The sequence below is a fragment of the Melanerpes formicivorus genome, unplaced genomic scaffold (assembly GCF_026170545.1).
Source record: "Melanerpes formicivorus ecotype bairdi unplaced genomic scaffold, bMelFor1.0.p_v2 SCAF_72, whole genome shotgun sequence".
Taxonomy (NCBI): domain Eukaryota; kingdom Metazoa; phylum Chordata; class Aves; order Piciformes; family Picidae; genus Melanerpes; species Melanerpes formicivorus.
This window is the reverse complement of record NW_027142424.1, coordinates 101,535-128,383: the sequence shown is the minus strand read 5'-3', so window position 1 is coordinate 128,383 and position 26,849 is coordinate 101,535. Positions and strand designations below refer to the sequence as shown.

The 26,849-nt window shown below is 58.4% G+C and overlaps 2 protein-coding genes across 4 annotated transcripts in view; one reads left to right on the top strand and one right to left on the bottom strand.

Moving 5' to 3' along the window:
* Positions 1–553: 553 nt before the first annotated feature.
* Positions 554–23,704, bottom strand: HPS4 (HPS4 biogenesis of lysosomal organelles complex 3 subunit 2). Its single transcript, XM_068163278.1, has 13 exons — positions 23,474–23,704; positions 21,589–21,679; positions 20,017–20,160; positions 18,764–18,871; positions 17,857–17,973; positions 17,630–17,724; positions 16,453–16,525; positions 15,434–15,467; positions 13,993–14,089; positions 12,149–13,001; positions 7,150–7,291; positions 5,817–5,925; positions 554–2,206 (listed from the first exon to the last, which is right to left on the bottom strand). The coding sequence occupies exons 1-13, from the start codon at positions 23,677–23,679 to the stop codon at positions 2,035–2,037; spliced, it is 2,241 nt and encodes a 746-aa protein (XP_068019379.1). The 5' UTR covers positions 23,680–23,704; the 3' UTR covers positions 554–2,034.
* The window catches only part of SRRD (SRR1 domain containing), a 16,455-nt gene continuing 13,283 nt past the window's right edge, over positions 23,678–26,849 (top strand). For all 3 annotated transcript variants that reach the window (XM_068163282.1, XM_068163279.1, XM_068163281.1), the window contains exons 1-6: positions 23,678–23,778; positions 23,858–23,898; positions 23,998–24,134; positions 24,209–24,307; positions 25,196–25,350; positions 25,777–25,822. In XM_068163282.1, the coding sequence (XP_068019383.1) occupies positions 23,678–23,778; positions 23,858–23,898; positions 23,998–24,134; positions 24,209–24,307; positions 25,196–25,350; positions 25,777–25,822 (579 nt within the window). The remainder of the gene's footprint in view (positions 23,779–23,857; positions 23,899–23,997; positions 24,135–24,208; positions 24,308–25,195; positions 25,351–25,776; positions 25,823–26,849) is intronic.

Here is a 26,849-nt window from a genome sequence, read left to right as displayed (position 1 = left end):
TGCTCAGGCCACACCTGGAGTCCTGTGTCCAGTTCTGGGCTCCTCAGTTTAAGAAAGATGTTGAGGTGCTGGAAGGTGTCCAGAGAAGGGCAACAAAGCTGGGGAGGGGTCTGGAGCACAGCCCTGTGAGGAGAGGCTGAGGGAGCTGGGGTTGCTTAGCCTGCAGAAGAGGAGGCTCAGGGGAGACCTCATTGCTGTCTACAACTCCCTGAAGGGAGGTTGTAGCCAGGTGGGGGTTGGTCTCTTCTGCCAGGCAGCCAGCAGCAGAACAAGAGGACACAGTCTCAAGCTGTGCCAGGGGAGGTTTAGGCTGGAGGTGAGGAGAAAGTTCTTCCCAGAGAGAGTTGTTAGCCATTGGGATGTGCTGCCCAGGGAGGTGGTGGAGTCCCCATCCCTGGAGGTGTTCAAGAGGGGATTGGATGTGGCACTTGGTGCCATGGTTTGGTTGTCAGGAGGTGCTGGGTGCCAGGTTGGACTTGATGATCTCTGAGGTCTCTTCCAACCTTAGTGATCCTGTGACACTCAACCCCACCAGTGCAGGACCTTCCCCTCAGCATGGAGCCACCCAGGGGCTCCCAAGCCCTCACCACAGCAGCCCCAAGCATCACCACCAACCACAAGTGGCATTCTGCCCCCATCCCTTGGTGAGGCTTGGGAGGCTTTTATTTCCCCAGTGATGTCTGTACCAGCAGCAGCAGGCTCTGGAACACAGCCCAGCCAGCTGCAGGTATCCATCCCCCCAGCTCACCACCAGTGTCCCCCCCAGCCCCAGGAGGGAGCAGACTATCCAAGCAGAAGGAGAACATCTGCTGAGGGCTACAAAACCTCTTTGGTCCTTAAGCTTAAGGGCTCCCAGCTGCCTTTTCTGTCAACAGGGCCAGAGCAGCAAGAGCAAGGGGGTGAAAGAAGGTCCTGAGGCAGGAGGGAAAGGGGAGGAAGCAGGAAGCTGAGGAGCAGGCAGGAGGTTCACACCACCATCAGCAGGGCAGGCTGGAATGGAGCAGGATGGAAGGGCAAGGACCTCCTGGCTCCAGCTCCAGCACAAACCTCTCCTGGCAGCACCTGTGAGGAGCTCTGCAGCACCTGTTCTGCTCCAGCTCCCCTGAGAAGGTGCAGAACATCCTCTCTGCTGACCCAGGTAAGGCAAGGGGGCATCAACAAAGGCCAGGGCAGAGCAGGGCAAGAGCAGGCACAGAACCCCAGGCAGATGCAGTGCCTGACACCTCTGAACACCACTGCTGCCCAGGAGCTTACAGCAGGCAGAGTTTATCCTTGGGCTCAAGGCACTCTGTGGGGGCACAGCATCAGGAGTGCTGCCAGAGGCCATGGAAAGCACCTGCCCCAACCCAGCTCCTGCTGCCTTCAGGCTTTGGCACCCAGGGTGGGCAGGAAGAGGGCACCAAGAGTGGTCCTTCCTCAGGGTGCTGTGGGCAGCAGACCCTCATGGGCCTGGCACAGAGAGGGCAGGAAGAGGGCACCCAGAGTGGTCCTTCCTCAGGGTGCTGTGGGCAGCAGACCCCCATGGGGCTGGCACCCAGGGTGGGCAGCAACAGGGCACCAAGAGTGGACCTTCCTCAGGGTGCTGTGGGCAGCAGACCCCCATGGGCCTGGCACCCATGGAGGGCAGGAAGAGGGCACCAAGAGTGGTCCTTCCTCAGGGTGCTGTAGCCAGCAGACCCCCATGGGTCTGGCACACAGAGAGGGCAGGAAGAGGGCACCAAGAGTGGTCCTTCCTCAGGGTGTTGTGGGCAGCAGACCCCCAGGGGCCTGGCACCCAGGGAGGGCAGCAAGAGGGCACCAAGAGTGGTCCTTCCTCAGGGTGCTGTGGGCAGCAGACTCTCCCAGACCTGGCACACAGAGAGGGCAGCAAGAGGGCACCAAGAGTGGTCCTTCCTCAGGGTGCTGTGGGCAGCAGACCCCCAGGGGCCTGGCCCAGAGCCCTGTGCCTCCTGCAGGATGAGGAGCTCAGAGGTGTTCCTCACTGGAGGTGGATGCTGAGCATGGGCTGAGCCCCTGTGCCCCAAGCCCCTTGGCTCAAAGGAGGTTGACTCCATGCTTCAGCAGCTTCTGCTTGGCCTTGCTGGGCAGGCTGAAGGCACTGTCATGAGGGTTGGGGACCCCTGAGTTGCGCAGTGGGGCACCCAGCTGCTGGAAGTAGGTCTCCTGGACGGGGTTCCTGCAGGCATAGATGGCAGTGGAGGCATTCCTGGCAGGGGAGGAGAGAAGGCAGTGATCAGAGCTCTGAGCAAGATCCCCTCCAAGCTACCCAGCTGGGCAGTGGGGTGCTGGGGGTGCTGGGCTCCCAGCTCCTGAAGGACTTTCAGCTCACTCTCAGCAGGGAAAAGCAACACAGAGCTAAAACAGGCAGCAAAAAGCTTGGAGGAGACCACAGGGAGCCAGATGCTCTCTCCAGGGTCCTGGCATCCCAAAGTGTCCTGTGTCACATCCCTGGGGACCTCCTCAGCAGCATGGGAACTCCCCTATCCCAGCAGCCCAGTCCAGTCCATCAAGAGCTGGGAGTTCAACACTCCTGGTGTCCAACATCCCTTCCTAGGGGCTGGACTAGATGATCCCTAGAGGACCCTTCCCAACCCCCCCCTACCACTCTGTGATTCCAGGAGGAATCCCTCTGATGCTGCAAAGCCCAGCAGCCCTTCAGCAGGAACCATCTGAGGTGGTTTGGCTGTGGTGGAGCTCAGTGTCCCACCTGAACAGGAGGAGAAACTTTGCTGGGAGGCTGCTGGAGGCCTGGAGCAGGCTGCCCACAGAGGTTGTAGAGTCTCCTCCTCTGGAGAGCTTCCAAACCCCCCTGGCCACTGTGATCCTGAGCAAGCTGCTGTGGGTGCCCCTGCATGAGCAGGGGACTTGGACTGACTGGATGGTGTCCAAAGGTCCCTCCTAAGCTCACCAGGCTGGGATTTGCTGATGGTTGCAGACACTGCACCCACAGAAGCTCAGCTCACTGATTCACCCCCAGCCCTCAGGACTCACACATCCAAGTGCCAGGTGCTGCACTTTGGCCACAGCAACCCCAGGCAGTGCTACAGACTGGGGGCAGAGTGGCTGAGAGCAGCCAGGCAGAGAGAGACCTGGGGGTGCTGGTTGATAGTAGGCTGAACATGAGCCTGCAGTGTGCCCAGGGGGGCAAGAAGGCCAATGGCATCCTGGCCTGCAGCAGGAACAGTGTGGCCAGCAGGAGCAGGGAGGTCATTGTGCTCTGTGCTCAGCACTGGTTAGGCCACACCTGGAATCCTGTGTCCAGTTCTGGGCTCCTCAGTTTAGGAAAGATGTTGAGCTGCTGGAAGGTGTCCAGAGAAGGGCAACAAAGCTGGGGAGGGGTCTGGAGCACAGCCCTGTGAGGAGAGGCTGAGGGAGCTGGGGTTGCTTAGCCTGGAGAAGAGGAGGCTCAGGGGAGACCTTCTTGCTCTCTCCAACTCCCTGAAGGGAGGTTGTAGCCAGGTGGGGGTTGGTCTCTTCTCCCAGGCAAGCAGCACCAGAACAAGAGGACACAGTCTCAAGCGGTGCCAGGGGAAGTTTATGCTGGAGGGGAGGAAGAAATTCTTCCCAGCAAGAGAGATTGGCCATTGGGATGTGCTGCCCAGGGAGGTGGTGGAGTCCCCATCCCTGGAGGTGTTTAGGAAGAGCCTGGCTGAGGCACTTGGTGCCATGGTTGAGTTGATCAGATGGTGCTGGGTGATAGGTTGGGCTGGATGATCTCTGAGGTCTTTTCCAACCTGGTTCATTCTATTCTATTCTATTCTATTCTATTCTATTCTATTCTATTCTATTCTATTCTATTCTATTCTATTCTATTCTATTCTATTCTATTCTATTCTATTCTATGCTACCCTACCCTACCCTACCCTACCCTACCCTACCCTACCCTACCCTACCCTACCCTACCCTACCCTACCCTACCCTACCCTACCCTACCCTACCCTATCCTCCTCTCCCTGCGCAGCCCAGGGGCTGGCAAGGAAGGCAAAGCAAGAGGGCTCTGCTCCTCCCTGACAGAGGAAAGCAGTGAGTCCTGTGTTTGCTGACAGCCCTGTGTGACAACTCTCCCTCCAGGAAATCAGCCTGAGTCATCCTGTTCCTCAAAGCTGATTCACACAGCAGGGAGCTGCTTCCTTCGGGGGCTGCCGCGGGAGCCGCCGCTCGGCCGGGCTGGGACGGGAGGGAGCTGGAGGAGCTGCTGCTAAACAAGGAGCCCTCCAAGCACTGGAGTGGTTCACATTCCCTTGGCAAGCTGTGGCAGAGGAGTGAAAGTCTGTCACTGCCAGCAGCATTTCCTCATGCTCTGGACCAAGACAGCAGGGCCAGGGCAGGTGGGGTCTCACTGCCGGAGCTCCCCTGAGCTCAGCCCCGGGAGCAGGGGGAGGGCTGGGGATCAAGCTCCCCCCATGGCTGCCTCCAAGGGCTCTGGCTGAGAGAAGGCCATCACAAGGAGCTTGCTACACACATCCCATCATGCTGCCAGCCCAACAGGCCCTGCAAGAGAAACAATCTCTAGGCTGCCAAGGCTGGGTGCCTCTGGCTGGCAGCCGAGACACAGATTCCTTAGGCACAGCTCAGCTGAAAGCTGCCTCTCACAGCCTCCTGGGGCCAGGCCCTGGCACTGCTCTGGGCTTGTGTCTGCAGCCACACAGCCCTGGCACTGCCTCAACCTGCACCAGGGGAGGTTTGGGCTGGAGGTGAGGAGAAAGTTCTTCCCAGAGAGATTGGCCACTGGGATGTGCTGGCCAGGGAGGTGGTGGAGTCCCCATCCCTGGAGGTGTTTAGGAAGAGCCTGGATGAGGCACTTGGTGCCATGGTTTAGTTGAATAGATGGTGTTGGGTGAGAGGTTGGACTGGATGATCTCAAAGGTCTCTTCCAACCTGGTCAATTCAATTCAATTCAACTCAATTCAACTCAATTCAACTCAATTAAATTCAACTCAACTCAATTCAATTCAATTAAGTTCAACTCAGTTCAACTCAGTTCAGTTCAATTCAGTTCAACTCAGTTCAATTCAGTTCAATTCAATTCAATTCAGTTCAATTCAATTCAGTTCAATTCAGTTCAGTTCAATTCAATTCAGTTCAGTTCAATTCAGTTCAACTCAGTTCAATTCAGTTCAACTCAGTTCAATTCAGTTCAATTCAATTCAATTCAGTTCAATTCAATTCAGTTCAACTCAGTTCAGTTCAATTCAGTTCAACTCAGTTGAATTCAGTTCAATTCAGTTCAGTTCAATTCAATTCAGTTCAGTTCAATTCAGTTCAACTCAGTTCAATTCAGTTCAACTCAGTTCAATTCAATTCAATTCAGTTCAGTTCAATTCAGTTCAATTCAATTCAGTTCAACTCAGTTGAATTCAGTTCAATTCAGTTCAGTTCAATTCAATTCAATTCAGTTCAGTTCAATTCAAGTCAATTCAACTCAGTTCAATTCAATTCAATTCAATTCAATTCAATTCAATTCAATTCAATTCAATTCAATTCAATTCAATTCAATTCAATTCAATTCAATTCAATTCAATTCAATTCAATTCAATTCAATTCAATTCAATTCAACTCAATTCAATTCAATTCAATTCCAGTTCAATTCCTATTCTCAAGATCCAGGCAGAATGTTAGGGAGCCCACAGCCAAAGAGCAAGCAGCAGGCAGCATGGTGACACCACTGACCCTCAGCAAGGGTCACCAGTGTGACTGCAACCTCTGCCAAGCCTCAGGCAGCCCTAGCAACAGGGAAGGTTCTCCCCCTCCTCCCCCTCTGAGTGCCACACAGCACCCTGTGCCTGGCAGAGCAGGGAGTCAGGAGCCCAGCTCACCTGATGATCACCTCAGAGGCAGTGGGGAGCTGGCTGAAGTCAGAGTGGATCAGTGTGGTGGCTCTCAGGAAGTGTCTCTCCAGGGGACCAGGTGTGTGGGGCAGGTTGGCTGCAGAACAGGAGAAAAAGAGGTGGTAAGAGGAGCCATGGCCCTGGGCACTCAGCAGGGGAAGGCTGTGGAGCTCCCACAGAGCCTGGATGAGGGACTGGGCACACCCTGAGCCCCAGGTAATCAGTCAGCAGCTTGCACTGTGCTGAGCCATGCACAGAGGAGAAGCCTGGAGATCTTCATCCAACATATCAGAGGGGTGGCCAGAAGGCCTTAGATGCCCTACAAACATTGGGGTTTGAAGCCTGGAGGTCATCTCCATGCTTCTCATCAGAGGGGTGGCCAGAAGGTCTTAGATGCCCTACAACCACTGAGGTTTGAAGCCTGGAGATCATCTCCATGCCTCACCTCAGAAGGGTGGCCAGAAGATCTCAGATCCCCTAGAACCACTGGGCTTTGAAGCCTGGAGATCTTCATCCAACATATCAGAGGGGTGGCCAGAAGGCCTTAGATCCCCTACAAACATTGGGGTTTGAAGCCTGGAGATCTTCATCCAACATATCAGAGGAGTGGCCAGAAGGCCTTAGATCCCCTACAAACTTTGGGGTTTGAAGCCTGGAGGTCATCTCCAGGCTTCTCATCAGAGGGGTAGCCAGAAGGTCTCAGATCCCCTACACCACTGGGGTTTGAAGCCTGGAGATCTTCATCTAACACATCAGAGGGGTGGCCAGAAGGCCTTAGATGCCCTACAGCCATTGGGGTTTGAAGCCTGGAGGTCATCTCCATGCCTCACCTCAGAGGGGTGGCCAGAAGCCTGGAGATCATCTCCATCCCACCCATCAGGGGCTTTCTGCATGCCCAAGGTCCACCCAGTGAGCCAGAGGAGCAGGACTGGGGGGGCTACAACCTGTTCCCAGTTCCTGCTTCTCCTGGCCAGCAGCTGCACAGCAGGACATCACCCCCAGGGTGAATGGAGCTGGGGGGAAGGAGGGGGGGCTTCGAAGAGGACATCTCAGCCCTTAGCCAAAGCCCAGCAGCACCAATTCCAGCAGAGCACCAGTGGCAGCTGCTCCACCTCCCAGCACCCCCAGGGAGCAGCAAGCCTTCAGCAGGTGAGGAACCCCCAGAACACAAAGCTGCCTCCCCCAGGGCCCTTATCTCCAGCCTGCTTTTGGAAGAGTTCTGGCAAGCAGTGACCCTGAGAAGCCTTGAAGCATGCCAAGAGGTCACCACAGACCCTGTTCTCCTCCCAGGCAGCTGCTCCTGCCCAGGCTGAGGGCTCACCTGTGAGCACATTCTGGACACAGTCATAGTGGGTGAAGCTGTAGGTTGTCTTGGCTGAGGAGGAGGAGGAGGAGGAGTCCTTGGGCAGAGTCTCCCTCAGGTGAACCTCAAGGCCATTCAGAGAAGCCAGGCTGCTGTGGTACTGCAGAGAGGGCAAGGCAAAGGTGTTAGAGGAGGAGCCCTGCTTCACCCAGCCCCTCCAGGGGAGGTGGTGGACAGAGGGGACTGGATCCCTCCAGGCTGCTGCTCCCACCAGGAAGAGCAGGGGAAGCAGAGGAGTCTCACAGTGAGACAGGCACCCAGGAAAGGGACACTCAACCTGCAAAGAGGCCATGAAACCACCTGGAATTAAGAGGAAAACACAAGACCTCATTGATTTCCCCCCAGGCATCACTCTCCAGGGCTGATTTTCACACCCTGGCCACAGCAAGGAGCACTCCTTGGCTCAGCAGCCCTTGTCACACCCCACAGACGGCAGCCTGGAGAATCATTGGGGCTGGAAAAGACCTCCAAGGGCATCAAGCTGGAAGAGGGGAGATTTAGACTGGGTTATCAGGAAGAAGTTCTTCCCAGGGAGGGTGGGGAGACACAGGAACAGGCTGCTCAGGGAGGATGTTCAACCCCTTGGGGGTGTTCAAGGCCAGGCTGGATGGGAGCTTGAGCAGCCTGGGCTGGGGGGAGGTGTCCCTGCTCATGGCAGGGAGGTTGGAACTGGCTGAGCCTTGAGGTTCCTGCCAACCCAAACCATCCTGTGACCATCAAGCCAACACCATGACCACTAAACCCCAGCTTGGCAGACCTGGACTGGATTTAATTGCCTCCAGGGCTCCCTCTCAACACACCAGCAACTTCCCTAATGGGCACCAGGGCTCTGTGCCCAGGCTGCAGGCACTGGGCTAAGACTAAAAGGGCAAGAATGAAAGGCAAGGAAACAGCCTCAGAAGCCCAGCATGGAGCAGTGGATGCACACACCACCTGCTAAGGGGAAAGCCAAGCTGCTTTCCCCTCTGGACTGCTCAGCAGAAGAGCTGCTGAGGCTCACAGGCAGCAGACAGGGCTCAGGGATGATTAATTCTATAATCCTCCAGCCTGCTCTCCTCCACCATGGAGAGGATGAAGCCTCTGTTCAGCAGGACCTGGCCCAGCCTTGACCCCCTCCTGCTCATGGAAGGGATTTGCCTTTCTGTGCCTCGAAGGGATAAGCCCTGAAGAGGGGCAGGGAGCAAGCCCCAGAGCCTCCCAAGCCTCCTGGCTCTGCAGGGAAAGCCCTGCAAGGGGAATGGAAACCACCCTGGGCGCTGCCTGCTGCTCCCAGCTGCACAAGCAGCATACTTTACCCTTCTTTGGTGTCATGCAGGGGCCTCAAAGCACTCAGCAGACATTAGTTAGAGCTGAGCTCTGCCATCCCTGGGAGCTGAGGGGCACTGGCCACAGATAAACAAAGCAGCAGGCAAGCTGAGGTTGTGTCTCTAGAGCACAGCAGCAGAGCCCAGCTCCACCTCCTGGAACAACCCTCCTCCTCCTCCTCCTCTGGGGTGGTAGGGACATGCAGAGCATCTCATGAAGAGCATTTCAGGAGCTTCAGCTTGGGGAGGAAGAACTCAGGCAGATGGGCAGAGGCCAAGGGCAGGAGATTGAACACATCCAAGTGCCAGGGGCTGCACTCTGCCCACAGCAACCCCATGCAGTGCTACAGGCTGGGGGCAGAGTGGCTGAGAGCAGCCAGGCAGAAAGGGACCTGGGGGTGCTGGTTGATGGTAGGCTGAACATGAGCCTGCAGTGTGCCCAGGTGGCCAAGAAGGCCAAGGGCATCCTGGCCTGCAGCAGGAACAGTGTGGCCAGCAGGAGCAGGGAGCTCATTCTGCCCTGTGCTCAGCACTGCTCAGGCCACACCTTGAGTCCTGTGTCCAGTTCTGGGCTCCTCAGTTTAGGAAAGATGTTGAGGTGCTGGAAGGTGTCCAGAGAAGGGCAAGAAAGCTGGGGAGGGGTCTGGAGCACAGCCCTGGGAGGAGAGGCTGAGGGAGCTGGGGTTGCTTAGCCTGGAGAAGAGGAGGCTCAGGGGAGACCTCATTGCTGTCTACAACTCCCTGAAGGGAGGTTGTAGCCAGGTGGGGGTTGGTCTCTTCTCCCAGGCAAGCAGCACCAGAACAAGAGGACACAGTCTCAAGCTGTGCCAGGGGAGGTTTAGGCTGGATGTTAGGAAGAAGTTCTTCCCAGCAAGAGAGATTGGCCATTGGGATGTGCTGCCCAGGGAGGTGGTGGAGTCCCCATCCCTGGAGGTGTTTAGGAAGAGCCTGGCTGAGGCACTTGGTGCCATGGTTTAGTTGATCAGATGGTGCTGGGTGAAAGGTGGGACTGGATGATCTCTGAGCTCTTTTCCAAACTGGTTAATTCCATTGCATTCCATTGCATTCCATTGAACCTGGGGAGGAAGAACCCTGCAGCAGGACAGGTGAGAGGATGGGCTCCCTACCTGCCTGCACCTCCTCCTCTCCCCACAGCCACAGAAGGGGTGGTGGAGCAGGAGGAGTGCAGGAGTGTCCTTGAAAGGAGCAGGGCCATGTGCCACACCTGCTGTTGAGAGGCCAGGGCTGCAGGTCATGTTCTCCAGGCCAGGAGGGATGCAAGCTGGACATGAGGAACAGTTTCTACCCCAAAAAGGGCTGCCAAGCCTTTGCCCAGGCTGCCCAGGGCAGGGCTGGAGTCTCAGGGCAGGGCTGGAAGCTCAGGGCAAGGCTGGAGGCCCAGGGCAGGGCTGGAGGCCCAGCTCTGGAGGGGGCTGTGAACACAGTGGAGATGTGGTGCTGAGGACCATGGTTTAGGGGTGCCCTGGCAGTGCTGGGCTGATGGTTGGCCTCACTGACCACAAAGGCCTCTTCCCCCTACAACAACTGCAGGATGCTGCAAGAATCCCTTCCTGAGGGTGCAAATCCTCCCATGCTGTGTGGAGAGGGCTCATGGGGGTGGGGGTGAGGTGGGGTCACAGCCTCCAAGTGCCAGAGCTCAGAAGCAGCAGGAGTAACCTTGAGGCTGTGCCAGTGCTGGGAGCCAGAGTTACTCTGAGCTTCCCTCCACCTCCCTGCCCGACAGGGAGAGAAATGAGGTTGTTGCCATGGCAACTGGCACATCAACCAGGCCTCTGCAGCTTTGACTCAGCTGCTGGGGGTGGGGGAAGAGGCAGAGGCCAGGCAGGAGCTCTGCAGGCTGCTGCCTCACCCAGGGCTGCCACCTCCTTCCCTGCAGCCCCCCCCAGCTGCCCTGCCCTGCCCTGCCTGAAGCCTCTGCACCACAGGGGAGTCACTGGGGGTGGCTCTGGCACAGCACCTACTGGGGGGGCTAAGGGGAAGCTTCTGCTCCATCCTGCTGAGAGCAGGGCCAGGGGATGCAGAGGGCAGGAATTCCAGCAGGAAAGGGCTGTGGAGCTCACAGGGAAGGTTCCTGTCCCTCAAGGGGTGCAGAGGGCAGGAATTCCAGCAGGAAAGGGCTGTGGAGCTCAGAGGGAAGGTTCCTTCCCTTCAAGGGGTGCAGAGAGCAGGAATTCCAGCAGGAGAACTCAATTGGAGCTCAGAGGGAAGTTTCCTTCCCTTCAAGGGATGCAGAGGGCAGGAATTCCAGGAGAAAAACTTGACTGGAGCTCAGAGGGAAGATTCCTTTCCTTCAAGGGGTGCAGAAGGGAGGAACTCCAGCAGGAAAGGGCTTTGGGGACTTACAGGGCTGTCTCTTTTCCTTGAAGGGATGCAGAGGGCAGGAATTCCAGGAGGAGAACTCAACTGGCCCTCAGAGGGCTGGCTCTCAGAGGGCTGGCTCTCAGAGGGCTGGCTCTCAGAGGATTGGCTCTCAGAGGGCTGGCTCTCAGAGGGCTGTCTCCTTTCCTGGGTAGGAAGGGAAGGCCGTGGGGACTCACTGCCAGCTGCGTCTCCCCGCTGCTTCTCCAGAGGGAGAAGCTGTGATGTGCCAAGTGGAGGTTCAACAGCCCCAGCCTGGCTTCCCCAGGGCTGCTGGGGCTTCCCCCCAGCTCCCAAGGCCAGCAGAGGCCCCTGGCAGGCCGTGGGGCTGTCTGACAGCGACACCCACACGCTGCGCTCGGGTGCCGGCAGCGGCAGCCTCCTGCCAGACAAACGCTCTCACCTCTCACTGCTGCCTGCCAGCCACCTCCCACACAGCCCTGCCTGTGCTCAGCAGCCCCAAGCCACAGCTTTGCCTTGCAAAGAGCACAGAGCAGGTGAGCAGGGAGATGGGAGGCACCATCTGAACAGCCAGGCTGGAGGGGAGCCAGCAGGGTGCTCAGGTGGCCAAGAAAGCCACCAGCATCTGGCCTGGATCAGCAGCAGTGGGGCCAGCAGGAGCAGGGAAGTGATCATGGTCCTGTACTGGGCACTGCTGAGGCCACCCCTTGAATGTTGGCTGCAGTTTTGGGGTCTCTCACTCCCAAGAGGGCCATTGAGGGGCTGGAGCAGGGCCAGAACAGGCCAACAAGGCTGGGGAAGGGTCTGGAGAGCAGGGCTGGGCAGGAGCAGCTGAGGGGGACTGAGGTTGTTCAGCCTGGAGAAAAGGAAGCTGAGGGGAGACCTCATTGCTCTCCACAGCTCCCTGGCAGGAGGCTGGAGCCAGGTGGGGGTTGGCCTCTTCTCCCTAGTCTCAGGTGATAGGAGAAGAAATGGCCTGAAATGGTGCCAGGGGAGGGTGAGGTTGGAGATGAGGAGAAATGTCTTTGCTGCAAGAGTGGTCAGGCACTGGCACAGGCTGCCCAGGGAGGTGGTGGAGTCCCCATCCCTGGAGGTGTGCAAGGAATGTGTGGCCATGGCACTGTGGGCCATGGGTTGATGGCCATGGTGGTGCTGGGGTGCTGGTTGGACTGGATGACCTCAGAGGGCTTTCCCAACCCCGCCCAGACTCAATGCTTCTGCTCTCCCTGAGGCTGAGCTGTCAGCCCTGTCCCCAGCAGCAGGCAAGCAGCAGTGAGTGTGCCCTGCAGGTGTGGCAGAGCTCTCCCACTTACCACATCTTCCACCCAGCTGAGGTCCTGCTGGAGGTGGTGCTCAGCCAGGAGGGAGAGCACGAGCCCCCTCATGCAGTGGACGTACAAGCTCATCTTCAGCGGCTGGCATGGCCTGCCTGGCTCCACGCCAGCCTGGGCTCCCAGACTGCCCAGCTGAGGTGGCCAGCCCCTCTCTGTGCTGCTGGGCCAGGCTGTGCTCCCTGCTGGCTCAGCAGGCAGGCTCTCCTGAGGCTCAGGAGCTGGCAGCTGGCTGCCCTGCAGCCCCGGCTGGGCGGCGCCAGCTGCGCAGTCCAAACCCTGCAGGCTGCCCCCAGCTCCACCTCTGCCTTCTCCAGGGACACCACTTGGGCTCAGAGTCCTTTGCTCAGCTTGCTGACTTGTCCTCCTTCTGCCCAGCTCTTGGGCCAGAGAGCCAAGGGCTGGACTGCCACTGGCTGGAGAGCTTAGGAGCCCACATTGCTCAGAGTCCAGGAGGGATTGGCTCAGTCTCTGACTTCCCTGCTCCTGGAGGGCATAAGGGTTTGGAAAGGCAAAGCCAGCCGGGTATGGAGCTGCAGCATGGAGTGTGGCAGGGCTGGGTAGCTGCTCTGTGTCTCTCTCTGCTGGCAAGGATGAATTTCCACCAAGCTCTGAGCTTCTGCTGCCTGGGCTGCTCAGCTCTGCAGCTGGAGAAGTCTCTGTGCTGGGAAAGGCCTGCAAAGGGCTGCTGCAGGGCACAGCATCCTCTGGTGCAGCTGGGCTGGAGGCTTGCTCAGGGGACTCCTCCACAGAGAGGTTATTCAGGTCTCCTGCTAACTCTGGAACCTCCAGAGCATTCTTCTCTCTCTTCTCCCCTCCAGGGCTTGCTGGGGACCTAGTGGGAGATGACAAGTTGATGAAACTGAGCTGGTTGAAGTCATCACACAGCTCAGGACACCATCACTCCCTGGCAGGGTTCAACAGCTGACCTGTCCTCTGCTACAAACCACATCTACCCCTGGAAAGGGGGGTGGGGGGCTAAGGTCTACCAGAGGTGCCCTGGAGTGGCACTCCCTCACTGCCAGGGCACACAGGCAGCAGCTGTGAGCTGAGAAACAACAGAACATCACACCTGGCCCTGGGGAAGAGCAGCTTCAGGCTGCTTCACCACAGAGATGTGGACACCATGAACTCTGTCCAGCCTGGCAGACCTCAGGCAGCTTGAAGAGGCAGAGGAGAGTCTGACTGCCAGAGAAAATGGTAAGAGAGGAGCCAGTGCCTCATGTCAGCTCCTCTGCTCCAAGTGAGGAGAAGAGGTCTCCAGGAAATGTGTGGACCTGACACCTGGGGACAGGGTTTGATGGCCACAGTGGTGTTGGGTCAGCAGCTGGACTCAATGATCTGAAGAGGGCTTCTCCTAAGCCAAACAATTCTGGGATTCACTGAATGGTCAGGGTTGGAAGGGACCTCAAGGATCAGCCAGTTCCAGCCCCTCACACTACAGCAGGTTGCTCACAGCCACATCCAGCCTGGCTGCAAAAGCCTCCAGGGATGAGGCTTCCACCACCTCCCTGTGCCAGGCTCTCACCACCCTCCTGGGGAACAACTTCTTCCTCACATCCAATCTGAATCTACCCATTTCTAGTTCTGTTCCATCCCCCCCAGTCCTATCACTCCCTGACCCCCTCAAAAGTCCCTCCCCAGCTTTCCTGTAGCCCCCTGCAGGTCCTGGAAGGCCACAATGAGGTCTCCTGGGAGCCTCCTCCTCTCCAGACTGCACAGCCCCAACTCCCTCAGTCTGCCCTCACAGCAGAGCAGCTCCAGCCCATTTCTAGTTGTGCTTCCATTCTCCAAGAGCCTCACTGGGCCTCAGAGGGATTTCCCACCTTGTCATCCACTGCAGGGGGAAGTGCTGGAGCACTGAGGCCTCCTCTCCCGTCAGGAACACCGGGATGATGCGGACACCCTGCGGCCACCGAGACCCTGCAAGGGCAGAGGGGGGCTGAGCCTCACCCCACAGAGCCACACAACCAACCAGCTTGGAGAAGACCTCAGAGATCACCAAGTCCAGCCTGTCACCCAGCACCTCCTGACAACTAAACCCTGGCTCCAAGTGCCACATCCAATCCCTTTTTGACCACCTCCAGTGATGGTGACTCCACCACCTCCCTGGGCAGCACATTCCCATGGCCAATCTCTCTTGCTGGGAAGAACTTTCTCCTCACCTTGAGCCTAAACTTCCCCTGGTGCAGCTTGCCTAGGCATGGAGAGTAGAAACCAGACTCCTCCATCAGTGTCCAGTTCTGGGCCACTCAATATAAGGACACTGAGACACTTGAAGGTGTCCAGAGAAGGGCAACAAGGCTGGGGAGGGGTCTGGAGCACAGCCCTGTGAGGAGAGGCTGAGGGAGCTGGGGTTGCTTAGCCTGGAGAAGAGGAGGTTCAGGGGAGACCTCATTGCTCTCTACAACTACCTGAAGGGAGGTTGTAGCCAGGTGGGGGTTGGTCTCTTCTCCCAGGCAAGCAGCACCAGAACAAGAGGACACAGTCTCAAGCTGCACCAGGGGAGGTTCAGGCTGGGTGTTAGGGAGAAATTCTTCCCAGCAAGAGAGATTGGCCATTGGGATGTGCTGCCCAGGGAGGTGGTGGAGTCCCCATCCCTGGAGGTGTTTAGGAAGAGCCTGGGTGAGGCACTTGGTGCCATGGTTTAGTTGATCAGATGGTGCTGGGTGAGAGGTTGGACTCAATGATCTCTGAGGTCTTTCCCAACCTGGTTGATTCCATGATCAGCCCAAAGGCTTCTGCAGGAGCAGGCATTCCACCATGCTGGGTCACCACCAACTGCCCACATCTCCTGGGCTCCATTTCCTCACCCTCCTCACCCAGCTAAGCCTTCCCTGGGTGCTTCCCTTCTCTGACCAAGCTGGCAGAGCCTCTATCAACTGCTGCTGCGGAGCGTGGAAGGAAGGTTTGGGCTGCAAGCTTCAGCCATCTGCTTCCAGGGCTCCACCAGCAGCCAAGCAGGCACATGGGGAGCTGGGATTCATGTCTGGAGTCTGTAAAAGCTGACAATGAAACCCAAAAAGAGCAAATTCCTTTGCTCAGCCAAAGCAAGGAGCTGGTTCTGATCACACACCACCCACTGGCACACGCTGACTAGTGGCAGCAGCAGCCTCGGGGATGGAGCTCCTGCCCCCAGCCACAGCTTGGGTGGGAACCTCCCAGGCCCAGCTCATGCCCTGGCTGGGGAGAATGCAGCCCCAAGAAGGTTGCCCATGTGCTGCTGCTGTGCACTTGGCAACCAAGGCTCTGAAGCTGGATGCTCACCAGGCTCCTGCTGCTCCTCACCTCCAGGCTCGCCCTGAAAGAAAAGGCAAGAGTCAGCTCTGGGGGATGACTCAACACCAGGACATCTTCTCCAGCCTGCCAGCAGAGCCCAGAGCACCCCTCTCAACACCTGCTGGCACTGTTTCACCATGCTGGGCATGGATGTGCTCCTCAGGGAGCCCTCAAAGCCAAGAGGGCTGCCCAAGGAGCAAAGCACATCCGAGGGCAAGGACAAAGCCCAGGATCTGTCAGCACTGGCACTGCCTGCCCAGGGGGACAGAAACCTGCCTCACTCAAGCAGAGGAAGAGCAGAAGCCTCCTTCAGATGGAGATCTTGACAGCTCTTGGGTGGAAGAGCTGGAATCACACAGACATTTAGTGTGGACAGGGTTTGGCAGCCACACAACTGCAACCCTTTGCCACCTGCAGGGGGCTGCTTGGCAGGTTGAACCCTGGAAACCTAAGCTTGGGGAAAGGAGCTCAGCAAAACATCACAGAGGAGAGAACCCAGGAAATGTTAAAGACCTAAAATCCTCACCCCCAAAATTCCCAGTGCTGAGGTTTTGAAACCTTCCTCAGTTGTAACAGAGAATCAGTGAATTGTCAGGGCTGGAAGGGACCTCAAGGCTCAGCCAGCTCCAACCCCCCTGCCATGGGCAGGGACACCTCACACTACAGCAGGTTGCTCACAGCCACATCCAGCCTGCCTGCAAACACCTCCAGGAATGAGGCTTCCACCACCTCCCTGGGCAACCTTTGCCAGGCTCTCACCAACCTCATGGGGAACAACTTCTTCCTAACATCCAATCTCAATCTCCCCAGTTCTAGTTCTGTTCCATTCCCCCCAAGTCCTATCCCTCCCTGACACCCTCAGAAGTCCCTCCCCAGCTTTCAAAGCCTTTAGCATCACCATCAAGATTTGGCCTTCCCAGTGGTGGCAGATGGAGGATCTACCTGACAAGAGCTTCCCCAGCATGTCCTCACAGCTGGCTATCTGCAGTGCAGGTCTGGACACCTACCTGGCCTGGAGACTCATCTCCTTGGAGAAGAACTTTGGCAGTGAGAGAAGGTGGCAGCTGGGTGCTCACAATCCTAGAAGGACAAACCAAAGTTAGCTTGGCCTGCAGCAGGAACAGTGTGGCCAGCAGGAGCAGGGAGGTCATCCTGCCCTGTGCTCAGCACTGCTCAGGCCACACCTGGAGTCCTGTGTCCAGCTCTGGGCTCCTCAGTTTAGGAAAGATGTTGAGGTGCTGGAAGGTGTCCAGAGAAGGGCAACAAAGCTGGGGAGGGGTCTGGAGCACAGCCCTGTGAGGAGAGGCTGAGGGAGCTGGGGTTGCTTAGCCTGGAGAAGAGGAGGCTCAGGGGAGACCTTCTTGCTCTCTACAACTCCCTGAAGGGAGGTTGTAGCCAGGAGGGGGTTGGTCTCTTCTGCCAGGCAAGCAGCACCAGAACAAGAGGACACAGACTCAAGCTGTGCCAGGGGAGGTTCAGGCTGGATGTTAAGAAAAAGTTTTTCCCAGCAAGAGAGATTGGCCATTGGGATGTGCTGCCCAGGGAGGTGGTGGAGTCCCCATCCCTGGAGGTGTTTAGGAAGAGCCTGGCTGAGGCACTTGGTGCCATGGTTTAGTTGATTAGATGGTGCTGGGTGAGAGGTTGGACTGGGTGATCTCTGAGGTCTTTTCCAACCTGGTCTATTCTATTCTATTCCTATTCTATTCTATTCCTATTCTATTCCATCCTACTCTATCCCACCCTACCCTACCCATGAGCAGTCATCTCCTGAGGCTCAGCCAGCAGCTCATGAAGGGCAGAGCCAGCAGTGAGGCTCCCACCAGGCTGTCACTTGGAGTCTGAGCAAAACCAAGGGTGCTGCAGGTCCCCATTCCACAGCTGGCAGATCTCTGGGGTAGTCTCTAAGGTCCTACCACTCCTGGCCCTGCCACTCTGCAAGGGTTGAAGCCCCAGACATGGGAAGGAGCTAACACAACCCCCAAAGCAGGAGCTGAGGGGGCCCCATCAGGACTTTTGTTATTTCCCCTGGGTCAGCTGCACTCAGCTCAGGCAAACCTCCTGCTGGTTTTTGCTCTGGGCCAACAAAGCAGCTCCCAGGGCCCTGCTCTGGCTGACACCCAGCCCTGGGCAGGGGCAGGCTGCAGGGCTGAGTCAGCCCCCTGGATACCCTCTGGTTTTACTCACAAGCCCCTGTAGAGAATGCAGCCTGCCAGGACATGGGGAGAACGCTGGCAGGTCTGCAAGATCAGAGCAGCCTTCAGGAGAAGCAGGGGGTCCACCTAGAGGAGGGGGGAGAACCACTACAAGTTAGGCCAGGGTGTCCTGGGGGATGCTGAAAGCAGCCAAGAAACACAAAGCCCTTGGCCCTGGGGCAGCTCCAGAGGCAGGGGCTGCAGGGGACCTGCTCTCACCTTGGTTTTGTCCAGATTCCAGAGGGCATTGAAGATCTTGTGGAGGTCACTGGTGTTCCTCTGGATGTGCTCGATGTATCTGTCCCACTGCTTGCTCAGGGCCTCCTGAGAAGACACCTGAGGAGGAGGAAAACCCCCCATGGCTGTCACTGCACAGGGCTGCACACAGCCAGGGGGTTAGACACAAGCAGGGTGAGACACTCCCTGTGAGGGCCAAAGCTTGCTGGGGCAGGAGGCAGCTGCCAATGCTTTCCCCCAGGGGAAGTGGTGGATTCCCCTGCACTGGACAGCTTGATCCTCAGCTTGCCAGGGTGCTGGGCCAGCTCTTCTCAGCCACACTAGCCCCTGGAAAGGTGGCACCAGGTGATCCTTCCAACCTGCCATTCCATCACTCTGTGATGCTGAGAGGAAACTGCTTTAAGCTCAGCACCTCAGGAAGGTTTAGCAGCCAGCAAGAGGAGGGTGAGGCCCCACACTGCTCCTGGTCCCAGCTCCTTCACCTCTCAGCTTGCTCTGACCCCTGCTAGCAGGCAGACAACCTGAGGGAAGAACCAGCACCTGTGTGCCTGGGCAGAGCTTGGCCAGCATGGGAAGTGTTTGAGATCTCCTCCTCATCCCAGCAGCCCTTAGCACAAGGAGGACATGGACCTGTTGGAGCAGGTCCAGAGGAGGCCACAGCAGCAACCTAAGGCTAGAAGCCCTCTGCTGGGAGGCCAAGGCTGAGAGAGTTTGTGGTTGTTCAGCCTGGAGAAGAGAAGGCTGCAGGAAGAACTCCTGGTGGCTTTGCAGTGCTGAAAGGGGCCAAGAGGAAAGCAGGGGACAGGCTTCTGAGCAGGGCCTGTTGTGACAGGGCAAGGGGGGGTGGTCCTCCTGGGCAGGACCCCCAGGGCTGCTGGTCTTCAGTTACCCTGTAGGCATGCTGCACAGGGCCATTGTAGAAGGTGAAGAGGCTGATCAGCTGCTCCAGGAACCTCCTACAGCTGACATCAGGGAGCTCAACAGCACAGCCCAGAACCTTCAACACAGAAAGGAAGAGTGGTCAGTGACAAAAGCCAGCTGAGAACAGCTCTCATCACTTCCAAAGGTGTGTGAGCAGCTCTCTGGCACCCAAACATCCCCCAGAGCCAGGAGATAGGTGAAAAAAACCCAATTCAAAGCACTCACAGAAGAGGCCTGGCACAGACAGGAGCAAGTCCAAGTGCCAGGGGCTGCACTTTGGCCACAGGAACCCCATGCAGAACTACAGGCTGGGGGCAGAGTGGCTGAGAGCAGCCAGGCAGAGAGGGAGCTGGGGGTGCTGGTTGAGAGTAGGCTGAACATGAGCCAGCAGTGTGCCCAGGGGGGCAAGAAGGCCAATGGCATCCTGGCCTGCATCAGGAACAGTGTGGCCAGCAGGAGCAGGGAGGTCATTCTGCCCTGTGCTCAGCACTGCTCAGGCCACACCTTCTCTGGACACCTTCCAGCACCTCAACATCTTTCCTAAACTGAGGAGCCCAGAACTGGACACAGGACTCAAGGTGTGGCCTGAGCAGTGCTGAGCACAGGGCAGAATGACCTCCCTGCTCCTGCTGACCACACTGTTCCTGATGCAGGCCAGGATGCCATTGGCCACCTGGGCACACTGCAGGCTCATGTTCAGCCTACTCTCAACCACTGTCCCCAGGTCCCTCTCTGCCTGGCTGCTCTCAGCCACTCTGCCCCCAGCCTGTAGCTCTGCCTGGGGTTGTTGTGGCCAAAGTGCAGAACCTGGCACTTGGATGTGTTCAAACTCCTGCCCTTGGGCTCTGCCCATCTGCCCAGCCTGTCCAGAGCCTCTCTACCCTCCAGCAGATCAACTCCTGCCCCCAGCTTGGTGGTGTCTGAACATTTCCTGATGCTGGACTCAAGGCCCTCATCCAGATCATCAGTAAAGATGTTAAAGAGCATGGGGCACAGGAAACTCTGCACAGAACAGCTGAAATGACCTCAGCAAGGTGCTGCAGGGCTGTGGAAAGCAGCCCTGATGCTACCTTGCCAGGAGAGGCTGTGCACTGGCAAGCTCCCACCTCGGCTCAAGGTGTGCAGCCCACGCCCTGGGGAAAGCAAAGTCCTCTTGGCCTGCCACAGCTGGCTCAGGCTCTGCTTCCCCTCTGGGACTCTCTCCAGCCCTCTTGGACTCACCCAGAGGTAGTCTCCATCCAGCACAACAGCAAACTTGAGCTTCCTGAGGCGGATGAGGCTGGGAGGAGCTCCGGAGATCTCGGCCACGCAGCGCACCACGCCGGCCACCTGCCCGCACAGCAGCTCCTGCTGCTCAGGGAGGGTCTGTGCAGGGAGGCAGGGGAGAAAGGCCTCAATTCCCAACTTCTGGAAGGGCTTGGGAGCCAACAAACATCACTGCTGCACTTGGGGGGGACCTGGTGGTCCTGGAGGTCTCTTCCAGCCCACACAAGTCTGTGGTTCTGTGCCTCAGGGGTGAATCATCTGACTGCCAGGGCTGGGTCAAAGCAGAGGATCCCTCAAGCCCAGCAGGGTGGGGGTGGGAAGGGACCTCTGGGCATCATCCAGTCCAAGCCCCCTGCTCAAGCAGGGGCACCCACAGCAGCTTGCCCAGGAGCACAACATTCAGGGGGGGTTGGAATCTCTCCACAGGAGGAGACTCCACAGCCTCTCTGGGCAGCCTGCCCCTGGGCTCCAGCAGCCTCACACCAAAGAAGTTTCTCCTCCTGTTCACTGGAACCTCCTGGGTTCCAGTTTTGCCCCTTGTCCTGCCCCTGGGCACCACTGACAGGAGCCTGGCCTCATCTTCTTGCTCTCCCACAGATCCTTTAGCTCTGGCTGAGCATTGGTCTGATCCCCTCTGGCTGCTCCTCTCCAGGCTCAACAGCCCCAGGGCTCTCAGCCTTTCCTCCTCACACAGATGCTCCAGGCCCCTTCAGCATCTTTGGAGCCTCTGCTGGACTCTCTCCAGCAGTTTCCTGTCCCTCTTGACCTGGGGAAGCCCAGAACTGTGCCTGGTCCTCTAGGACAGAGCAGAGGGGGAGGAGAACCTCCCTTAACCTGCTGGCCACACTCCTCTCCATGCACTCCAGGAGACCATTGGCTTTCCTGGCCACAAGGGCACATTGCTGGCTCCTGGGCAACTTGGTGCCCACCAGCACTCCCAGGGCCCTCTCCAGAGAGCTGCTTCCCAGCAGGGCCCCTCCTCACCTGTCCTGGTGCAGGGGGTTGTTAGTCCCTAGGTGCAGGACCCTCCACTTGCCCTGCTTGAACTTCATGAGGTTCCTCTCCCCCAGCTGTCCAGCCTGTCCAGCTCTCAGGAGAGCTGAGAGGAGACTCCACAGCCCCTCTGGGCAGCCTGCTCCAGGGCTCCAGCAGCCTCACAGCAAAGAAGTTTCTCCTGGTGTTGAAATGCAGCAGCAGAAGGACTTTGGGGGCAAACACAACTGGATTGCTCTTTTTTATCCTGGGGGAGGGGACACACACTTTCATCCCTTGTGTGTGACAATCCATGCCACCAGAGCAGCCCTGGACACTGCTGGAGGCTGAAGGAACAGACACCACCACCCTGCCCAGCCACAGCTCAGGAACTTCTCTGCACAACCCCAGCTAGTTCCAGTGCCATGAGCTTCCTTAAGGCTCCTGGGAAGGAGGAATGGATCCAGAGCTCCACATGGAAGCCTGCCTGCTCCTCCTGAACCAGAATCCCCAGCACTGGCTCAACACAGGCACTGCAATGAGCACAGACATTACCTGAGGAGGGTAGAAATAACAAATGCCAGCACTTGTGGGGTCTCCTTCTTCCTTCACCTTTGAGCCATCATAAAGGAAGAAGTAATTCCACCTAAACAAAAAGCAAGGCAAAGAGGCATCAGAGATGGTGGGAAGCTTCTCCCTCTCCTTTGTGTTAAGCAAAAGGCAACAGAAAGATTGTAATGGATGAAGAGAGGCCTGATTTGGGTCCAATCACTCTGACCTGAGGCAGGAAAGCAGCACTAAAAGGGGCCCACAGCAATCAGCTGAACCAACTGAATGGCTTTAAGAGCCTCTAACCCTGCAGCTAAGACATGAGGCAGGAGACAGGGACTTGTGAGATGCTCTCTTACTCTGAGCCTGCAAAATGCACCTCACTAAGCACTAAGCACAGGGGCCAAACAGCTCCCACAACCTGCTGCTGCCAATTCAACCACAGGCACAGTGAGCACAAGGTGGAGGACTCCTGGTGATGGTCTTCAAGGTCTTCTTCAGCCTGAAATGATTCTGGGGTGAGACAGCCTACAGTGTGAGGGCATTGAGCTCCCAGTTTCAAGGCTGTACACAGGCAAACCCACTTTCTGTCCACTCCTAATAGGAAGTAGCTGGTTACAGCTCCTTGCAGCTGGTGAGCAGCTTTGCACACAGGAGCTCTGCAGCAGGAGCAGATGATTTCTGGAGCCCAAGGGAAGGGGCAGCTCAGGAGGTGAAGCTGAAGTGTGTCCAGAGAAAGGCCATGAGGATGAGCAGAGGACTGGAGCACCTCTGCTATGAGAACAGGCTGAGGGAGTTGGGGCTGTTCAGTCTGGAGAGGAGAAGGCTCTGACAAGGCCTAATTGTGGCCTTCCAGTATCTGAAGGGGCCTATAAGAAAGACCCCTCCTCAGCTTTGTTGCCCTTCCCTGGACACCTTCCAGCATCTCAACATCTTTCCTAAACTGAGGACCCCAGAACTGGACACAGGACTCCAGGTGTGGCCTAACCAGTGCGGAGCACAGGGCAGGATGAGCTCCCTGCTCCTGCTGGCCACACTCTTCCTGCTGCAGGCCAAGCTAACTTTGGTTTGTCCTTCTAGGATTGTGAGCACCCAGCTGCCACCTTCTCTCACTGCCAAAGTTCTTCTCCAAGGAGATGAGTCTCCAGGCCAGGTAGGTGTCCAAACCTGCACTGCAGATAGCCAGCTGTGAGGACATGCTGGGGAAGCTCTTGTCAGGTAGATTCTCCATCTGCCACCACTGGGAAGGCCAAATCTTGATGGTGATGCTAAAGCCTTTGATTTGGGGGCCTACAAGAAAGCTGGGGAGGGACTTTTGAGGGTGTCAGGGGAGGGATAGGACTGGGGGGGGATGGAACAGAACTAGCAGTGGGTGGATTCAGATTGGATGTTAGGAATTAGTTGTTCCCCAGGAGGGTGGTGACAGCCTGGCAAAGGTTGCCCAAGGAGGTGGTGGCAGCCTCATCCCTGGAGGTGTTTGCAGCCAGGCTGGATGTGGCTGTGAGCAACCTGCTGTGGTGTGAGGTGTCCCTGGCCATGGCAGGGGGGTTGGAACTGGCTGAGCCTTGAGGTCCCTTCCAGCCCTGACAATTCCCTGATTCTAAGCGGAAAAGGCCAATTCAGCCCCAAAACGCCCTCCCCGCCCCCCCGGAACCGTTCTCAGCAGAGGGCCCAAAGCCGCTGCCGAGCGCCCGGCGCTGCCTCCTCCGCGCTGCGGGTGCTGCTCCCAGCGTGGCCGGGCCCCTGGAGAGCGCTGCCCGTTGCGGTGCTGCCTCCATTCCCTGTCGGAAGCGGGAGAAACGGGGCGGGGGCGGCGGCACCGAGAGGCAAGGAGCGGGAGACGCGGGGGGCCCGACCCGGGGAGGGGCACAGGGGGTCCCCGAGGGCTCACCACGGCGCTGAGCTGGGGTCCGGAGGAGCGGGACGGGCCATGGGGGGCCGGGGGGGGTGTGTGTGTGTCACGGAGGTGTCCGGCCGCTGGGACCCGCGCGACCCGCCGCAGCCGCCGCTTCCGGTCACGTGACAGCGGCCGCGGCCCGCCGGCGCTACGGTGGCCGAGAGGGGCCCAGAAGGGCCGGACGGCGCCGAGCGGCACATGGCGGCAGCGGGCAGGAGGAGAAGGCGGCGGCGGCGGGGCCGGACGGATGAGGTGGCGGAGGACGGCGGAGCGGTGCTGAGGAGGCTGCGAGAGGCCCGGTGAGTCCCGGCGGCGGCCCCGCGTCTGTCCCCTCCGGGCGCCCCCTCCGGGCCCGCTGACGCTGCGCTCTCCCCGCAGGGACGATCTGCTGAGCTCCGGCTTCTGGGCGGCGAGCGCCGGTGCGTGTGGGGGGGGCGAGGAGGAGGAGAGACGGAACCGCTTCTCCGCCTCCCTGTCCGCGCCTCACGCCCCTCTTCTTCTCCTCTCCGTGTCCGCAGGGGTCGTGCGCGCCCGGCTGGGCGGCAGCGCGGAGCCCCCCGCCCGCTGCGTCTGCTACGGGCTGGGCCGGTTCGGCGGCTGCCCCATCGCCCGGGAGCAGCTCGCCTTCCTGCTGCTGCTGCTGGAGGAGCTGGGGGTGAGCGCGGGAGCCGGGAGCGGGGCGGTCTCTGTGCCCCAGCCCCTCGCTCACGGCCGCCGCTCTTCCCGCAGGTGCCGCCGGGCCGGTGCTCCCTGTTCGACCCCGTGTTCTCGGAGCAGGAGGCGGCGGTGCTGGCGGAGCTGGGGCTGCGGCTGCTCCCGGAGAACGAGGTGAGCGGGGCCGCACGCCTCCCACCCGGGACCCCCCCGGTCCCACTCCGAGTGACCGGCCCTGCGGGGATCCCGCAGCCCCGGGATGGGGGCAGCATCCCGCCGCCGCTGTACGGTGAACCGGGGCAGGGGGAGAAGCACGGGGAGTGGGGCTGGGGGCACCAAGCAGCACTTGCTGTAACGGCACCGTTGGTTTAAGGTGCAGGAAGGGAAGCACGGCGGGTAAGGGCACCAATCACCAGCCGGTGTAACGGGAACCAGGGCAGGCAGGGGGTCGGGAGCAGCACCCGGTCCCTGCTGCAATGGGAACAGCTGGCTTAAGGGGCAGGAGGGCAAGCACAGGGTGGGGGCACTGGCAGCCCCCTGGTGTAATGGGCACTGTTTGCTCACGGTGGGCAGGAGGGCAAGCACAGGGTGGAGGCACTGGCAGCCCCCTGGTGTAATGGGCACTGTTTGCTCACGGTGGGCAGGAGGGCAAGCACAGGGTGGAGGCACTGGCAGCCCCCTGGTGTAATGGGCACTGTTTGCTCACGGTGGGCAGGAGGGCAAGCACAGGGTGGGGGCACTGGCAGCCCCCTGGTGTAATGGGCACTGCTCACGGTGAGCAGGAGGGCAAACACAGGGTGGGGGCACTGGCAGCCCCCTGGTGTAATGGGCACTACTCACGGTGAGCAGGAGGGCAAGCACAGGGTAGGGGCACTGGCAGCCCCCTGGTGTAATGGGCACTGTTTGCTCACGGTGGGCAGGAGGGGAAGCACAGGGTGGGGGCACTGGCAGCCCCCTGGTGTAATGGGCACTGTTTGCTCACGGTGGGCAGGAGGGGAAGCACAGGGTGGGGGCACTGGCAGCCCCCTGGTGTAATGGGCACTGTTTGCTCACGGTGGGCAGGAGGGGAAGCACGACATTGAGGGCTCAGCTACACTGTTCTACATGGTGCACTGTGGGAATGCCCTGTACAACAACCTGCTGTGGAGGAACTGGTCCCTGGGGGCCCTGCCCAAGCTGGTGATCATCGGGAACAGCTTCAGAGGCATCGAGGAACGGTGTGTGCAGCTCCCTGCTCCTCCTGGCTGCTTTTCACCCCTTTGTCCTGCTGCTCCTGACAGTCATTTCCATGTTCTGCTCCTTTTCATCTTGCTGTTGTATAGATTCATGGAATAATAAAGGGTTGGGAGGGACCCTACAGATCCATCTAGCTCCAACCCCCCTACCATGGGCAGGGACATCTCCCACTAGAGCAGGTTGCTCAAGGCCTCATCCAGCCTGGCCTTGAACACCTCCAGGGAGGGGGCATCCATGCCCTCCCTGGGCAACCTCTTTCACTGTCTCCCCACCCTCTTTGGAAAGAATTTCTTGCCCATACCCAGTCTAAATCTGCCCTCCTCAAGCTGCCACCTTTCCTGTCCTAGAGAGTTGTGTGAACTCCCAGGAGCATCACATCTAACCCTGGGGACCTTTTGTTCTTCCAGCTTGCTGCCAAGAGTCTTGAGGAGAGATTATTCCTACATAGCAAAGGTAGGAGCTGCTAACTTCTCAGTGGTGGTGTGTGGACACAGCACCTTCTTTTCCCCTTCTTTCCATGAGAAAGGAGTTGCAGAGGATGCTTCATTGCAAAACCTTTGCAATTGAATCACTTGAGGAGCCTCCTGTGGTGTCTGGGGTCAGTGCTGGGCCCACCCTTGTTCAGCATCTTCATCAACAACCTGGATGAAGGGGTGGAGATGACACTCAAGCAGTTTGCTGATGATAGACAGGGGGCACAAACTGGAACCCAGGAGGTTCCATGTGAACAGAAGGAGAAACTTCTTTGCTGTGAGGCTGCTGGAGCCCTGGAGCAGGCTGCCCAAAGGGGCTGTGGAGTCTCCTCTCAACTCTCCTGAGAGCTGGACAGGCTGGACAGCTGGGGGAGAGGAACCTCATGAAGTTCAAGCAGGGCAAGTGGAGGGTCCTGCACCTAGGGAATAATAACCCCCTGCACCAGGACAGGTGAGGAGGGGACCTGCTGGGAAGCAGCTCTCTGGAGAGGGCCCTGGGAGTGCTGGTGGGCACCAAGTTGCCCAGGAGCCAGCAATGTGCCCTTGTGGCCAGGAAAGCCAATGGTCTCCTGGAGTGCGTGGAGAGGAGTGTGGCCAGCAGGTTAAGGGAGGTTCTCCTCCCTCTCTGCTCTGTCCTAGAGGACCAGGTGCAGTTCTGGGCTCCCCAGATCAAGAGGGACAGGGAACTGCTGGAGAGAGTCCAGCAGAGGCTCCAAAGATGCTGAAGGGGCCTGGAGCATCTGTGTGAGGAGGAAAGGCTGAGAGCCCTGGGGCTGTTGAGCCTGGAGAGGAGCAGCCAGAGGGGATCAGACCAATGCTCAGCCAGAGCTAAAGGATCTGTTGGAGAGCAAGAAGATGAGGCCAGGCTCTTGTCAGTGGTGCCCAGGGGCAGGACAAGGGGCAAAACTGGAACCCAGGAGGTTCCATGTGAACAGGAGGAGAAACTTCTTTGGTGAGAGGTGGAGTCTCCTCCTGTGGAGAGATTCCAACCCCCTCTGAATGTGCTC